A 16,486-nucleotide genomic window follows, 5' to 3' on the forward strand; every position below is an offset into this window, starting at 1 on the left:
CCATCTTTTTCCAATTTGAAATTATTTCTGGAAGAAGTGTGGAGGATGGCTCGCTGGACGGTTGCTCACACACGACACAAGTCCGCTATCATGTGTGTGACAGGTACTCATCCTTGTGTGTGTCCTGAATGATTTTGGGGGGCCTCACTGAAGTGTTTTTGTACCATCACTTCCTTGCCTCTGACCGGGCGCGTGCTTTTGATTGCATGTGTGTGCGGAGCTGCGACCAGGCCGCTCTTTATTTCGCTCCTGTGCTACTTTTGCCAGTCTCTTGAACAGGATAAGTCATGTATGCGGGTGCCTAAACTTAGCTTTTGTGTTTTGCCCGTGTCCTACTGAGTTAATTGTCTGGCTAAATATAGAAGAAAAAAAAAAGGATGTTGCAGGAACGTTTGAAGGCAGTTAGCACTCTAAGGCATTCTTGGAAAGACTGCAGTTAAGTTGTTTGTTCTCTCGGTAGGAATTCGTGTTTTGCAAAAATGCAGCGGAAATGAAACCATAATTCCTGAACTGCCCTAAACAAAAAAAAAAGATTGTTTTTTTTTAATAGTACAAGACAATCCGTGGTTTTAGTCCAATCCAAAGGTTATTGAATTTCTGACAAACTCCATGCCTTAACGTGCACGTTTACTTTGGTCTACGAGCGGTGGATTGCGTTGACCGGAAATGTTGGGCCTCCTAACTGCCTTTAACGTTCACGCCGTGCCCCCCCCCCCCCCCCCGGAACGCTTCATTGGCCTTTTGGTAATCCCCGCGCTTGGTGGCGGCCTGCCAGACTGCACATCAGAGATTGTCCTTTTTATTTGAAGATGACTCACTCGGGGGCAAAAAGACACTGACGTCGTGGCCATCCGTCACTGACGTTCTCCCTTATTTCGTTTTCCCCTCACACTTTTCTGCATTCATTCGCACGCCTCTTAACTGCTGCTAATTTAGCATGACTCAGCAGCGGACAAAGTACCCAGCTTTCGGGAACGGTAATGACTCTGCGACGTTAATAAGCGTTCACGCTAAAAATAGCTCATCTCTCATCCGTAACGGAACAAATGTGTCTTCACATCTTGACTGCTGCGCTCCTGCAAATGAGAGGAGGATTGGTCTCCGGGCGTCTCTCCATCCTTCTCATTGATCACCTGTTCAGAAGTGCAAGCTGTTTCTTTTGCTGGAGCGCACTGTGGCAAAATGGACTTGATCTGAGCAATTTGTCTTTGTGGCACCCAAAGAGGTCGGCAACAGTACAGCGGCTGGCCGGAATAAATACATCCATTCTCGGCCGTCGTTATTATGGTGTAAAAGCAGGCACATTATAGTCAGCACTATGAAGAATAAATACAGTAATTAAATACTGATCTCGCTCTTATGTCATACACTTAAAATTTGCAAGAAAAAAAACATATTAAAGTCGCTCAAATGTTTAAAGGTGAATTTGGGGGAGAAATTTACTTGACCAAAACCAAGACCTGTAGAGGTCAGACTCGTCCCCAAAATTCCGAGTTCCGGTTGGACAACGTTTTTCTTTTTAGTTTAAAATGGCATACATTAACTAGAATCCCGTGTTGCATTGGAGCCAAAGGTCAAATACTGGTTGCGCACTGCACCTTTTAGTGCTGGAAATACTAAATCCTCGTGGCGGTGTGTAATGGGAATTTCTCGAATAAATCTCATCATTTTTTTTTATGATACTTGTTGTCTTGGTTTCCCTGGACAGGACAGGTGTACGCCGCGTGCTCATGTTTTGAACAGGTTTTGTCATCTTTGAACATCTCCTGACAGCCGGCGCGTCACTCTTGCCGCATATTAGCGGCACGGCGGAGACACCCTGTCGTCAGTCGTGAAATACAAGTTGACGCTCACAGAGGGGCTGTTTGTTAGGTTGATTTGCACTCCTTCCATTTCATATTCGATTCATTCCAGAAGCAACATGTGATACACGGCATTACTGTTATGCTGTTTGTTTTAGGAGCAGGACAAGACATTTTGAAACGCTGCATCATTTGTGTCCCGTGGTTTCATCAGACTACCACTCACTTTGTGATGTCGTTTAAAGGTTGAACTTAAGCCTCTCGTTTAAAAAAAACAAAAAAAAAACGTTTTTCATGCAGTATATATCCCCCGCAGTGATTCCCAGCCACTATCAAGGGTGCACTATAGACTCAAAAAATGTTCCCAATAATCTGCCTCCAGCGATGAAAAAGGCACATTTTCCCAGCTTGGAAAGAATCAAACGTAAATGGGCGTCCGGTTTTAATAAGACAAAAGAGCTTTCTCTCCTCCAGCAAGGCTCGTGGTCTTCATTTTCTCTTTCTTCCTTTCTGTCTTTCAGGTTTCAGGCGAAATGAGGATATGAGAGCGATGGAGGTGCTTCCCATCCTTAAAGAAAAAGTAGCTTTTTTGTCAGGTAAGAAAACTGCACGACTCCAAAAAAATGACAAATCCATTTTTTTGGTGTTCGGACTTGCACCTTGCACTGTGCACGTTGCTGAGGGATTTCTCTACTTGTACATGCAACATTTCAAATAAGGTGATGAACGTACAACGATGTGCAGACGGCAGACTTTTCGTGAATATTTTGGCGGCACGGCGAACCCAAGAGGTTCCATCGAGAGCTCGAGAGTCAATAGTTGGCCCCTTGCCTTGACCCCGCCTGCATGCATGAATGCAAACCTCCCCTGCCGGTTGTCTCATCAGCAGGGCTGTCCAGTGTCGATGCCCCCCTCCCCCCCAACACTGCATATGTGACCGTCCGTCAGTGTTGTATGAGTGAGTGTGTGTGTGCGTCTGTGTAACTGTGTATGTGACTTTTCTGTCTGACACACCGCCCACAAACATACACACACAGTGTGTGTCGTGTGTACCACTTTGTCTGTGTCAATGCGTGCGTGCGTGCCAGTGTGTGTTTTCCTATGTGTCTGTTTCAGTATCACCTATGTCAGTGTGGGCCATTGTCTGTTTTTCTTTTCTCTTTTTTTTTAATTGTCTTTGCACTCTTGATTTTGGGAAGGTCAAACAGAATAGCAGTGACAGTCACGATGACTCAGACAAACACACCGATATGCAGAGAAACAAAGTGGGAGAGACGGCGTTGCCATAGTGACGGCAAATCGTCGGCAGCGGCATCCCCCGAGGTGTAATTGGGTTCATATTGAAGAAAGGGGACCCAAAAAATAAGAGATCGCCGATGGGTGTCGAATGAGCCACGTTATTATATCTGTCTCCTAAAACTCAGTTTTTATTTATTTATTTACTTTGGGGGTTTTACATTTTCTCCTCCGAGCCTACGTGCTCGCTGCACGCCGCCTCGACTGACTAATTTGTGGGCTGAGCACATTCATCTCGTGTTTACCGGCACAGCATCTCTATATGCTTCCAGTTCACGAGCAAAATGTTCTGTGTTCCCAATCTTATGTGATTGTGAGGCAGTATCATGGAAATTCCTCCTGCTGGCCCATTTTCTGCAAACAGTAAGATGTGGTTTTAGGCAGCGTATGGTGTACGAGCGCAGGCAGCAGGAAGTCAGTCAGCATACCGAGAAGTTACAGCCGGCTGCCCGCATGCTCAATGTGACCGCTGCTTCTTGTTTATTGCTCCCCGCAGCATTCGCAACTGATCTGCCGTCTAAAATATGAAAGAAAAATGCCTCTGCTTGCACATACATTAAGGCATACGATGCAATGGGAGATTCTTACTCGCCCGATTTACATTGCGCGATTTACAGTGTCGGATGCCGTGATGCGTAGACGAATTGTGCAAAAAGAACATTTCCTGTTTCTGATGAAGGTGATGCAACAGATGTAGTTTCTCACTTCTCCACCTCTTAGGTGGCAGGGACCGACGCGGTGGTCCAGTGTTAACCTTCCCATCACGCAGCAACCATGACAGAATACGGACCGATGACCTGAGGAGACTGATCGCCTACCTGGCTGGCATTCCCAGGTCTTACTCTTATTATGCCCTTCTTAAAAATGTTTTTTTAAATGCACATGGATGCCCAAATCAAGTTTGTGTGTGAGCGCATACGTGAAAGTGCTGAGTGCAGCATGTGACGTGTGAAAGGACAAGCGACAGAGAGTGAGAGAAGGGAATTATTCAAGAGCGGTTAGCTTGCTGCATTAAAATAAAAAAAAAAATACTAAAAATGTCTTGGCTGCCAAAAAATCAGTTGAGATGCCCAGAAAGGACGTGAGGGAAAGCCTGGATGGGTATCGGAGCGCGAGGGAAGGGAAGAAGGGAGCCAATGGGAGAAAGCAGTGAGGAGGAGGAGGAGGAGGGGAAGGATTAAAAACCCACAGAGATGGAACGCGCATGTGCGAGCTCGTGTGAGCGCGCGTGCGTGTGTGCAGAAGCAAAACAAAACGTCTCAGTCGCTGAGGCAGTGCAGCAGTCATAGTCAGTGTGGACCGGTACTCACTTTGCAGGTAAATCCCTCCATTCATCTCCATTTCATCATTCAAATACACGCCTATAAAACTCAAGTTTTAAAATTCCCATCCACGTCATCATTTGGTAAAGTGCGTTTGTATTCGGCAGCCGTACGTTTTGTCCTGTTCTATTTCAGGACCACGCTCTCGTGGTGGACGACCTTTCCGATCTCGTGGAAGTAGTTTTAGTGGAAAAGGAGGGTTCAGAAATAGTTCACATCACAGCAGATGTACAAAATGTGCAGATTTTTAGTCATTTTTTTGATGGTGTGCTGAGCGTTGACGAGTCGTCGCAGGTTTCACCGTGCGTGTGTGTGGGCGGCTGTGTTTGAGTGGGTGTGTGGGATGCATGTTTTGACTGCATCTGCTTGTAACGCGATAGAGAACTGCGTCACCTCATGGATTTTTCCCTCCTCTGCCCCCATCATCCTTTCCGTCATCCGTCCCCTCTTGCTGGATTACCTCCAACCTCCGCCCGCCTCTAGCGACGAGGTCTGTAAACATGGCTTCACGGTCATCGTGGACATGCGCGGCTCCAAGTGGGACAGCATCAAGCCGCTGCTGAAGATCCTGCAGGAGTCGTTCCCGTCGTGCATCCACGTCGCTCTCATCATCAAGCCGGACAACTTCTGGCAAAAGCAGAGGACCAATTTCGGCAGCTCCAAGTTTGAGTTTGAGGTAAGGTGGCTTGACTGAAACGAGAACTCCATTTTCTTGTTGCTGTATTTTTCCCGTCAACCCAGGCGGTAATCGCAGCACTGTACATTGTTCACGCTCCCACAATACTGGATATTTATTATTTATAATTTAATGTTTACAGACAAGTTCAAATGTAGAGTTTTGCGCACCCCCCCCACGTTGTGCTGCAACATGCCGGACAGTATTGAGGTCTACTGAAAGAGATGCAGTGCAATTAAGTGTGCAAAGAAGGTCTCACACTCATCTGCAGTAATACTAATTGTTCCCACACAGCAGAGTGAAGAGAAGCCTGTGAGTATTATTGGAGCAGAATTAGTACGGATGTTTGTGTTACTGCTCCATGTGTGTTAGGGCCGCTGTAAAACAAGCAACGTGGCCGAACGGCACGGTGGCTACTGCGGTTGCGGTAGGCGGCGTTGCGACGGTGTAGATGTAAGAGCCAAACAAAAAGGCCTTGTTCGATCAAAATCATCTTTCACCACAAAAATGACATTTTGGGGTATGAAGCGAGCTTAGGCTTACCACTGCCAAAGCCATACCAATCCTCTCGATAGATATATTGCTTCACCATAACACATTACTGTCTTTAGAAATTCATCTGCACCTGTGGCTGAAAAGCGCAACACGGGGAGACTCTGCTGCCGAAATTCTCGAGCGCAGTAAATGAACGGGGCTTATCCTTGCCGACAGCCTCTCGGATAGCCACAGACTCTCCTTTGTCACCCGTTTCCTCTCTTTGTATTATTATAACGTGGTTCAAACGCCAAGAGAAATCGGCTCCTTCCTTCACAGTTGCACCATGTTGTTTGTGGCTCAACAAAAAGAATACAGCGCAGCAGTGGTCCGCAATCTTGTGGTGCTGAGCCACACGAGAATTATCGATGAAGCCTTGGCAAAAGTCTGCTCTTCTTAAACGTGCCTTCCTCTGCTTATCATTTCAGTTCATTCAGATGAGTTTAGCGATTTTGTGATCCCCAGTTATCATCTGATCCAACAACACCCCCACACCCCCCCTCAAAAAAGGAAGCTCTCATTGTTCACCGCCAGACTCTCACTGAACTACTGTTGTCGCATGTCCATATCGATTATTTGAGTGGCAAAGTCACGCGCAAGCTGCCATCGGAACACTGTAAACTTCCACTCTGTGAAAGAGCTGCTCGTCAGACTGCCTTTATTCACTTCATCAGCCATGACAGTAATTCATTTATGAATTGCATGTTTCTGTATATGATGGGGAAATAAATGCTCAAGGCTCATTTCCTCACTCGCACGCTCGCAAATCAATTAACCTGGCAACAATACCCACCACACAATAGCGTCAACGCTCCCCCCCCTTGCATCGGTCGGCCTTCAGCGAGCTGTGTAGCCTCGCTTCTCTGCCCATGTGTGTGGGGGTGTTGTGCGGAGGAGGAGGCTTTGCACAAAATACGTCGAGATGCTCAAGGCTTCTCCTCGCTCTCCTGTGCGCAAAAATGCGATGTTGTCAAATGCGATTGTTGCCTTGTAAGATGTTATATTGTATGAGTAGATGATCATGGGGGAGGAGTGGGGGGGGGGGTAAATGGCACACCGAGTTGCGGGGGATCCTGGGTTTGACGCCGCACAGTGCGGCTCGCTGACATAATTGGAGGAAGACCAAGTGTTCAAGTCAACTGCTAAAGGCTTAATGAGTTGGCCACACGGTCTGCGGAGATTAGTGAAGACTCGCACTAATTCTGCTCCATTAGGATCCCGTGTTGGTAGTTTTCGGGAGGTAAATGTTGAGCTCAAGGGCGCTAATTAAAAAGTTCTCAACAGAGAGGATTAGATGAAGCAATTTACACCCATTTGTCTGACTCCGCTTTTGATCTCTCTCCATCTTTTCCCCCAGACTACCATGGTTTCACTCGAAGGCCTGACGAAGGTGGTGGACCCTTCCCAGCTGACGTCGGACTTTGACGGCAGCCTGGACTACAATCATGAAGAGTGGATTGAGGTGAGAAGCCTTTACTGACTTTTCAACAAGATATTTGCTAGCAGTGGGAGAGTCACGTTACAGCCTCCAAGTTTCAAGCAAGTTCCAACCTACTGTGGCAAAAATCTGTGAATTAGATGATTATTCTCGCTTAATCAACCCAAGTATTGATACTCATTTCCATTTTTTGCTCAGAAAAAAACAAAAAACAATTGTGTCATGTATGTGCTTTGGCCAAAAAACATAGCAACAGTTTTGGAAGAGGTAAATTGTAAATGGAAGTTCCTCAGCCAGTTTGAAATGTTCACCATGACCTTGGTCGGATGTGCAGCAGACACGGGACACAGATAGTAGACGGAATGGGACCCAGGAGTGAACCCTGTGGGATACCTGTGAAAAGATCTTTGAAAGTAAATGTATTTTGTATTTTAACACTCTAAGATATGATTTGAATCAATTGGATGTAGACCAGAAACTTTTAAATTGATTAAATTTAGACTGGAGAATATGATGTGACTCAAGTCCCGCCGCGCTGGTTTTGCTCATCGGAGTGGCTTTGTTGGCTTCCCGTCCAGGTCCGCGTGGCGTTTGAAGAGTTCTCCGGTCACGCCACGCAGATGCTCGCCCGGCTGGAGGAGATGCAGGAAACAGTGTCACGTAAAGACTTCCCCCAGGACCTGGAGGGAGCGCGAAGGATGATCGAAGAACATGCCACGCTCAAGAAAAAGGTCATCAAAGCGCCCATAGAGGAGCTGGACACGGAGGGACAGAGGTAGCCGTGCAATGTTTTGATAACACACACGTGTTTTAAAAACCATTTGGTTTATGAATGGTTGATTTCCGCCATGTCACACTCAATCCAGGCTACTGCAGCGGATCCAGAGCAGCGAGCCCTCATCCAACCGCAATGGCGGCGGTGGCGGCAGCAACACAAGCGGCATCAGCGGCGGCGGCGCCGGGGTGTCCAATGCCGACACGCAGGGCTTGGTTCCACGTATCACCCAGCTGCTGGACAAGCTGCACAGCACCCGGCAGCACCTCCACCAGGCCTGGCATGTCCGCAAGCTGCAGCTGGACCAGTGCTTCCAGCTCCGCCTCTTCGAGCAGGACGCTGAGAAGGTCGGTTGGCCGGGTGTTGGCGGTGTCGCTCACTGTGAGCGATGATGCGGGGGTAATTCGGAACAACAGAGGCCGATCACTGCGGGGCACGCAATATAAACACAACCTACTTATGGCCGCGGTGAATTGATTTTCACTGTGTGTGCCGAGCACATCGATTCGGGCCGGCTTTTGTTTTAGAGGAAGAAAAAAGTACAGCAAACCCCCGTTTGTCGCGGGGGATACATTTGACATGCAATGTGCGACCAAGGCAAATTAGTAGTTATTAATGTACCTTGTATGCCTGTTCAATGGGAAAAAATGATATCATCAAACATTTTAGATCCTATTGCTTAGATTTGTCATCCCGTCGGAAATAGGCCCGCACCTTCTTTTAACACACTTTAACTTAATAAAACACCACACAGTTCTGGTTCCCCAAAATAAATTGAAGCCGTTTATTCCTCAACTCCTCCGAGGTTGCCAGCGATTGCAAAATGTTCGCTTTTCACAAGACGCAGGTGTGATGTTGCCGTCATCCATTTTTCCTGAGTTTGAGTGGGCTAGTAGCAACCACTAAGTGGGCTGGTGCTTGAATAATGAGTGGCCAATCCATGTCACGGTGACGAACTCAAATGCGCTTGTTTTTGCAGAAAAACACTGTTATTACAGTAAAACCACGTAAACCTTGAAACAGCTGCTGCTGTTCCGCACACGGTGCAGAAACCCCCCCCCCCCCCCTATTTTATCTAACCCACGGGCGTATATGCTCACTGCTCTGTAGCAACAATTCTTGCTGGAGTTTTGTTGCGGACTGCGTCTGCCTCCTCTCGCTCCGCTTTTTGTCGGGCGGTATTCCTGTACCTGACAACTGATAAAAGCCACTGCATGAAAAAAGACAGAATGAGGCAAATTTACCAGATCAATCTTGAAGTGAACGAAGGAAAAAAAAAAAAACAACGAACGAAAAAGCGGGTTGCACTACCGCAGATAGCTGCTGTCTTAGATACACTGCAGTAGCAGAAGCTTGTTGCTAGGACACCATAGGCCACCAGTTGTTCTCTGGATGAGGCTACACTTAATAGATTCATTTGTCTGCATGCTGACCTGGAAAGATGACAGCTCCGCACCGGCTGCGGTTCACCAACGCACCTGCACTGCTTGTATTCCACCTGGTACAAAATCAAATGTCAACAATATCTTTATTTCTGTGTGTGTTTGCTCTCTCTTCCCCCCGCCTCGTGCCACAGATGTTTGACTGGATCATGCACAACAAGGGTTTGTTCCTGGCTGGCTACACCGAGATTGGCAACAACCACCCGCACGCCGTGGAGCTGCAAACCCAACACAACCACTTTGCTATGAACTGCATGGTAAGACGCGCACTTACTCACGGCGCGCTCCCGTTACCAGCGCGCCATTCATGTCCCGCGCTTACGGACAGTCAAACATCCAAAGTCACACGCATCCATTTTCTGTTTTCCTCTCCCAGCTGAATTTGAGCGAGGGGTGGAGTACACCCTGGCCTAGTCCCCGGCCAGTTCCATTCATGCATTCACATGTACATGATCACCCGTGGACAAGTTAGTCTTCAAATGCATGTTTTTGGAATGCGGGAGTCCCCGCAACACGCAGACTCCACGCAGGAAGATCCGAGCCGAGATTCCAACCCAGAACCTCAGAACTATGACGCAATGGTAGTACAACCACTAGTTAATTGTACGGCCCCTTCCAAAATCAGCACATATCGAACCTGTTGGAGGTCCAACGGAATATCTCTGAAAAATGTAGACAACACCTTTACATTATTTAGGGGCGTGTCAAATGTTTGTCTCGATCGAGCCGCATAGTTGATAATGCTCAACTCTGCTCACCTCCTAACAACACCATTTATGAATGCAGCCCGCGGGGCACAAGTCTGCTTTGACGCAAAACAAGTGACATTAATTCTGTTTGAAGGCAAGTCGTTTCTAAGCGTAGCATTTGCTCACCTTGAACTCATAGTTTCTCATTTTGATTCATTTCTGTTAAAAATTTTATAGAACAGTACGAACTCGGTATGACAGTTAAGATTGTTCAAAACATTTCTCAAAATAGTGTCCGTTTTGAGAAGAAGAACAAATGAAGTCCCCTGATTTGCCCAACAACTTGAATTAGACGTTACAGGTTCCACTGTATGCGCCTGCTCACGTAGAAAAGGAGGCCTGGATGTTTGGGAGTTGAACCAGAGTCGCCTCTATTTGCACGGACCTTGTTTTAGTCCTGCTTTTCACCCCACATTACATAAGCATTATGAAACCAGTGAGCCCCCGGAGATTGTCTCCACACTTGAGAAATGAAGTCGATGCACAAGTCGAGCCGTAGAAGTTGTTGAGTGAATCTGTCTCCTCCTCAGAATGTCTACGTGAACATCAACCGCATCATGTCGGTGGGCAACCGGCTGCTGGAGTCGGGCCACTACGCCTCCCATCAGATCAAGCAGATCTCCGGCCAGCTGGAGCAGGAGTGGAAGGCCTTTGCGGCCGCGCTGGACGAGCGCAGCACGCTGCTGGAGATGTCCGCGAGCTTCCACCAGAAGTGTGATCAGGTTTGGGAAATGCACACTCATAGTAGAAGTATGACAAATCAGCGGTATGCTGCAAAAACAGGGCTCGCGAAATCAAGGGAACAAAGTAGCCAACGAAACCTTGCCTTCGGGTGCCACAAAATGGCGGCCAAGGACGACTACTGTCTAAATGAAGCTCCCCAACTGACTTGATACCGATACTGACATTTTTCTTCAACTCAAGGTACACAAATGGGGCACCTCCCCATTGGCCGGATTCAGTACCCGGGCTTTTCCAATACCAATTTGACTTGATTAAACCCGCAAAGCCTGATGCATGTGCCACATTTGCATTCATTTGCATACATGACATTTCCATACATCTTGTCCAGCGTTATTACTGCTCATTAGTGGCATGATAGAATGGCCGGAAGCCAGATTGCGAACGTTCTTGGTTTCATTTCCCTGACCTGGAATAAGTCTTTAATGTCTGTGAGCAGGAATAGAAATTGTTTGGCCTTAATCTCACCCATTTTAAAGATGCGCTCGTCCATCTTGCTTTCATCATGAGAGCAATATTTAAAGCCTCTAATTAGCTCACATCGCCTTTCTTCTCTCACATGAGGCTTGAGGAAGTTCTTTTCAGTCACTGCAGGCCAATTAGCATCCCCGGAGAGTTCATAAACCTAGTGGAATCGTAAAGAAAAGGCTGTCTTACTAGCATGTGACAGTTTGCCCCCTCCTTCCGCCCCCCTACAGTACATGAGCAACGTGGAGTCGTGGTGTAAGGCCTGCGGCGAAGTGGATTTACCCTCCGAGCTACAGGACCTGGAAGATGCCATTCATCACCACCAAGGCTTATACGAGCACATCACCGCTGCTTACTCAGAGGTAAAAAAAAATAAAGAAATCCGTTAGGATGTTACAATTGGACTCTTTGTCACTAAAAATGGAGAATTCCGCCTTTTTTTTTTTTTATTGGATCTGTCTTCCCTTCATTTCGAACCCCAGGTGAGCCAGGATGGCAAAGCCTTGTTGGACAAACTGCAGCGACCGCTCACGCCAGGCAGCGCCGACTCGCTGACGGCATCGGCCAACTACTCCAAGGCGGTGCATCATGTCCTGGACATCATCCACGAGGTGCTGCATCATCAGAGGCAGCTGGAGAACATCTGGCAACACCGCAAGGTCCGCCTGCACCAGCGGCTGCAGCTCTGCGTCTTCCAGCAGGACGTACAGCAGGTACGCGCAAAATTTTATCTATTTATTTATTTGTACTCATCGTAGTTGTTTTAGTTTGAGTTGATTACATTACCTGGGGAGTTGACAAAATGACCTTAAATTTAGTCGATTGAAACAGTTTGTTTGAATGAAAAACACTTTACATCGTGAAAGTTATCTGTTCAAATGAAACCTTTCCTAATCACTTTATTTGAATACCACAAAAATATTGAAAGCACTCTGCATTAAGAAGCAGTGTGATCTGTCAGCATTAAACATGAGTGCCATTTATGGTTCAAATGGTCATTGCTCATGGGCTGTCAGTATCACTGAAGCATCCAACACATTTATTTGCTTCGATTCATTTGAAGCTGTTGTTCTTGCTGCGTTGTGACACTAAATATCCTCACCCCGGTAAAGGTGTGACATTTTAAAAGTATGCCAATGTCACAAATGATGGATTGTGAAAGCTTTTTATGGTGCTTGGGAGGTTTTTCTTTTGTTTTGTTTTTTGTTTTTTTGTGTGTGCGCTGCCCCTCACAAAGTGTGAAAATCAACATAGCATTTTGGGAAGGAAAAAAAAAAGCAAATGTGTTCCGCCAGTCAAAGTTCGCAAAACCAAGTGGATTCAAAATGAGATGTGAATGTTCCAAAAAGGTCCCGACATATGATAATGTGCATACGGACTGTCCTAAAATATCAGGGGGCATTCTGCACCGTGTTGACATGGCAACCGTTGCCACGGAGAGTGCATGCAGATGCTGTGAGGCTGCAAGTGAGAGGCTCCACAGATAACACAGATTGTAATAATCTCTGCAGTGTTTCTTCTTTGAACCACGATATTTACAACTACAAGCGCGACGTAAGAGCTCCCCCGTACGGTGGGACCTGTGTTGATCGTCTCCCGTTCTGTCATCGCAGGTACTGGACTGGATAGAGAACCACGGCGAGGCCTTCCTCAGCAAGCACACAGGTGTGGGCAAGTCCCTCCACCGAGCCCGAGCCCTCCAGAAACGACACGAAGACTTTGAGGAGGTGGCGCAGGTACACAAACAAAAAAAAAATCACTGCCGCGCATAAGGTCCATTCCGTTCATTAACTGGGGCAAGTGAGGCTCCACTGTGTTGAATGTGAGTAACGTGTGTGTGATAAATGACAATAAATTGATTGTAATTTCACTCGTGGAGGCATCACATCATCATCAAGCCTAATGTATGGATCTCTGAATGTGGCGCATGCAGCTGACATGTTGCCACAGAGTGCCACAAGTGAGCTCGAATCTCAACAACTTTCTTCGAGACACCGTTTCAGAAATAGTCAGCTCACAAAAGGATTTGGTCATTTCACACCCGAGTGGACAAGCGCTCCAGGGAGCGAAAATATCTGTGTACAAGCCAATGAAAAGTACATCTGGTCTGCTTGACATTCTCCGGCAACAACATTGTTCTCGTACATAATGCTTGTTAATGATTTGATCCATTGGTGCTGTAATGACAATAATGATCATCTCTGTCATCGCACTAAATGGCGTCAAGCTTGTCCTCCCTGTGCGTTCACGATGGAAACGCGTTCGCCTCCTCACTTTGTCCGTCCCCTCCCGGTGTAGAACACTTACACCAATGCAGACAAGCTACTGGAGGCGGCCGAACAGCTGGCCCAGACGGGAGAGTGCGACCCGGAGGAGATCTACCAGGCCGCCCACCAGCTTGAAGACCGGATCCAAGACTTTGTTCGCCGCGTGGAGCAGCGCAAAGTCCTGCTGGACATGTCTGTCGCCTTCCACACGCACGTCAAAGAGGTGGGCAGACGGACGGAGCGGATCGTGGGTTGGTGACGTAATGCTGAAGTGGATGGTGGGCTGCCTGTTGAGAGCCGTTTACACCGTCGAGGCAGATCATTTTCGCACTGTATTCTATTGTCCTGACATATAATTAGTCAACTCTGAAGCAAAGGAGGAGGCCACGAAGGGAAATATGACAGGAAAAAAAATTGCCAATAAAATAATTTTGGGGGTATTTGTAATTTTGGCCCAACCTGTAAATACGTAAGAATCACTGACCAGTTTACTCCATCCATCCATTTTCTGTACTGCTCAAGATGGTTGGGGATGTGGAGTCCTTCAATACTACTTTTTTTTTTTTTTTTAAAGCTGTGGACGTGGCTGGAGGAACTCCAGAAGGAGTTGCTGGATGACGTGTACGCCGAGTCGGTGGAAGCCGTCCAGGATCTGATCAAACGCTTCGGGCAGCAGCAGCAGACCACGCTGCAGGTCACAGTCAACGTCATCAAGGAGGGCGAGGACCTCATCCAGCAGCTCAGGTAGCCACGATGGCAAAGCTGTCACAAAGAAAAAAAAATGTTCTGAAAAATGAATCGATAACCAGTTTAAAAAGAACGCGACTGGGAGTCGGGAGATTTGCAGCTGACCCTTGGCTTCCATTTCTGTTTTCATACTCTTCATCCATCTCTTCTTGCTCTGCTTTTGTTCCCCTCCTCATTTGTTCTGTTCATCGTGGCCTCGTCCCCGGTGTGTTGGCTCCATCGTGTATTGCGTAACTGCGCTTTTAAAAGCGTACGTCTAATTGTGCGGCAGTCTCCTCCACACATCTCTGGCGTACGTGTGTTCGTGAGTGTGTGGGAGTGTTTGCGATAAGCCTCCAAACACCAATCAGTTGTCAACTTTCTCACTTGTTTGCCCTTTTTTGTTCAGCGATTGAATGTTGTTTTTGTTTCTCTCGTAAATGAAGAATCCATGCGTCATTTGTATGCATTCACATATGACCACACTGTATTATGTCGCACTCAATTTTATTGCATTTCTGGCCAGTCGCTCTCATCATTTTCCAGCACTGAGCTTACGGCGTCCTCAGCAGGTTGCAACAGAGAGACTGGAAAAGTCACTGAAAGGCATTGAAATGAACATCCTTTGAAATCAAATTTAATAAGACCATTTTGCCGTTCAACAGCAAGTTAGACATTTCGAGGTTATAGCACATTGAGGTTCATCCCAAAAGCCCCGTATCCCTAACTTTGAGTGGCGTAGTGTACCATTTGCACACTTTATAGTTTGACTGCGTGTCTCCCATGACCAGGGACTCAGCCATCTCGAGCAACAAAACGCCGCACAACAGCTCCATCAACCACATTGAGAGTGTGCTGCAGCAGCTGGATGAGGCTCAGGCCCAGATGGAGGAGCTCTTCCAGGAAAGGAAGATCAAACTGGAGCTCTTCCTCCAGCTACGCATCTTCGAGAGGGACGCCATTGATGTGAGATTTTTTTTTTTTTCTTTTTAACACACATGCCGCCGCTCAGTCGTCTTCTGGCACTTTGACATGGCGTCGCTCTCGCCCTTAGATTATCTCCGACCTGGAGTCGTGGAACGAGGAGCTGACGGGTCAGATGAGCGACTTTGACACGGAGGACCTGACGGTGGCTGAGCAGAGGCTGCAGCATCACGCCGACAAGGCCTTGACCATGAACAACCTCACCTTTGACGTCATCCACCAGGGACAGGAGCTGCTTCAGTGTGTTAATGAAGTCCAGGCTTCTGGTAAGTCCCTTTCGAAAGAGAACTGAAGACCCAAGTTTTTTTTTTTTTTTTTTTTACGTCCAAACTTGAGGGTAGAAACAGAAGCTGCGGCAGAGCACATTTTTCTTGCTGTGCTGGAGTTTGATATTGACACTGCGGAGGTGTTTGGAGGGTCACATTTGGCCAGTGTATTTGATGAGAGGCGCCCACGCACAAAAGCATCAAAATTCACCTGTGAGGCCGCATGTTAATGGCTGCGCAAGAAGCGCGTCGCATTGTTGGCTTTGAGCTTGCTGGCCAATGAACCCAAAGGGTTTTTTACATGTCGGTTTCAATGTGAACCTCAAAAATAAGCTAGCCAAGTTTACTATTGTAGTGTTGGATTGGACAGTAGGATTTTATTTTTGTGTTTTCCGTTGTGATAATGACAATTATGGTAATCCTTGTCATTACAGTGTTTATTTCTTTTTTTTTTCTTTTTTGATGACCTCATTATCGGAACATGTTTGTTTCTTTGAACACCTTTTATGCTTGTGGCAGCTCGGTCCAAAAACGCTTGAAGTGAATTGAAGAGTATATTTCACGTCTCGACTTGTTGTTTTTCCCTCCAGGCGTCGAGCTGCTCTGCGACCGTGACGTGGACATGGCGACCCGTGTTCAGGACCTGCTGGAGTTCCTCCACGAGAAGCAGCAAGAGTTGGACTTGGCCGCCGAGCAGCACCGCCGGCACTTGGAGCAGTGCGTTCAGCTGAGACATTTGCAAGCCGAGGTCAAACAGGTGAAGCGTCGTTGCTTTGACACGGTGTCGCACTTGTTCACAAGTTTCCCTTTTGGCGGGGGAGTTAATAGTATTTATCCGTGCAGGTTCTGGGTTGGATTCGTAACGGCGAGTCCATGTTAAATGCGGGTCTCATCACAGCCAGCTCCCTGCAGGAAGCCGAGCAGCTGCAGAGGGAACATGAACAGTTCCAGCATGCCATTGAGGTTCCGTTCGTCTGTTGCAGCATTTCCCAACATTTAT

At 47.2% G+C, this 16,486-nt stretch overlaps 1 protein-coding gene across 5 annotated transcripts in view; it reads left to right on the forward strand.

The window, feature by feature from the left end:
- The window catches only part of LOC109508261 (triple functional domain protein-like), a 48,829-nt gene that overhangs the window by 13,046 nt on the left and 19,297 nt on the right, over nucleotides 1-16,486 (forward strand). For 4 of the 5 annotated variants that reach the window (XR_002166631.1, XM_019858140.1, XM_019858141.1 and 1 more), the window contains 17 exons: nucleotides 2,324-2,398; nucleotides 3,819-3,933; nucleotides 4,904-5,096; nucleotides 6,988-7,092; nucleotides 7,647-7,843; nucleotides 7,935-8,190; nucleotides 9,420-9,542; nucleotides 10,565-10,756; nucleotides 11,474-11,605; nucleotides 11,726-11,956; nucleotides 12,857-12,979; nucleotides 13,542-13,733; nucleotides 14,085-14,254; nucleotides 15,028-15,202; nucleotides 15,291-15,486; nucleotides 16,077-16,243; nucleotides 16,330-16,449. Coding sequence is in view for 4 of the 5 variants with exons in the window: in XM_019858140.1 (XP_019713699.1) it covers nucleotides 2,324-2,398; nucleotides 3,819-3,933; nucleotides 4,904-5,096; nucleotides 6,988-7,092; nucleotides 7,647-7,843; nucleotides 7,935-8,190; nucleotides 9,420-9,542; nucleotides 10,565-10,756; nucleotides 11,474-11,605; nucleotides 11,726-11,956; nucleotides 12,857-12,979; nucleotides 13,542-13,733; nucleotides 14,085-14,254; nucleotides 15,028-15,202; nucleotides 15,291-15,486; nucleotides 16,077-16,243; nucleotides 16,330-16,449 (2,762 nt within the window). In the remaining variant the exon portion in view is untranslated. Of the gene's footprint in view, nucleotides 1-2,323; nucleotides 2,399-3,818; nucleotides 3,934-3,992; nucleotides 4,416-4,903; nucleotides 5,097-6,987; nucleotides 7,093-7,646; nucleotides 7,844-7,934; nucleotides 8,191-9,419; nucleotides 9,543-10,564; nucleotides 10,757-11,473; nucleotides 11,606-11,725; nucleotides 11,957-12,856; nucleotides 12,980-13,541; nucleotides 13,734-14,084; nucleotides 14,255-15,027; nucleotides 15,203-15,290; nucleotides 15,487-16,076; nucleotides 16,244-16,329; nucleotides 16,450-16,486 lie in introns of those variants that run through there. The other variant, XM_019858143.1, reaches the window with a different exon arrangement.

Source organism: Hippocampus comes, unplaced genomic scaffold (genome assembly GCF_001891065.2).
Source record: "Hippocampus comes isolate QL1 unplaced genomic scaffold, H_comes_QL1_v1.1 scaffold429, whole genome shotgun sequence".
NCBI lineage: Eukaryota > Metazoa > Chordata > Actinopteri > Syngnathiformes > Syngnathidae > Hippocampus > Hippocampus comes.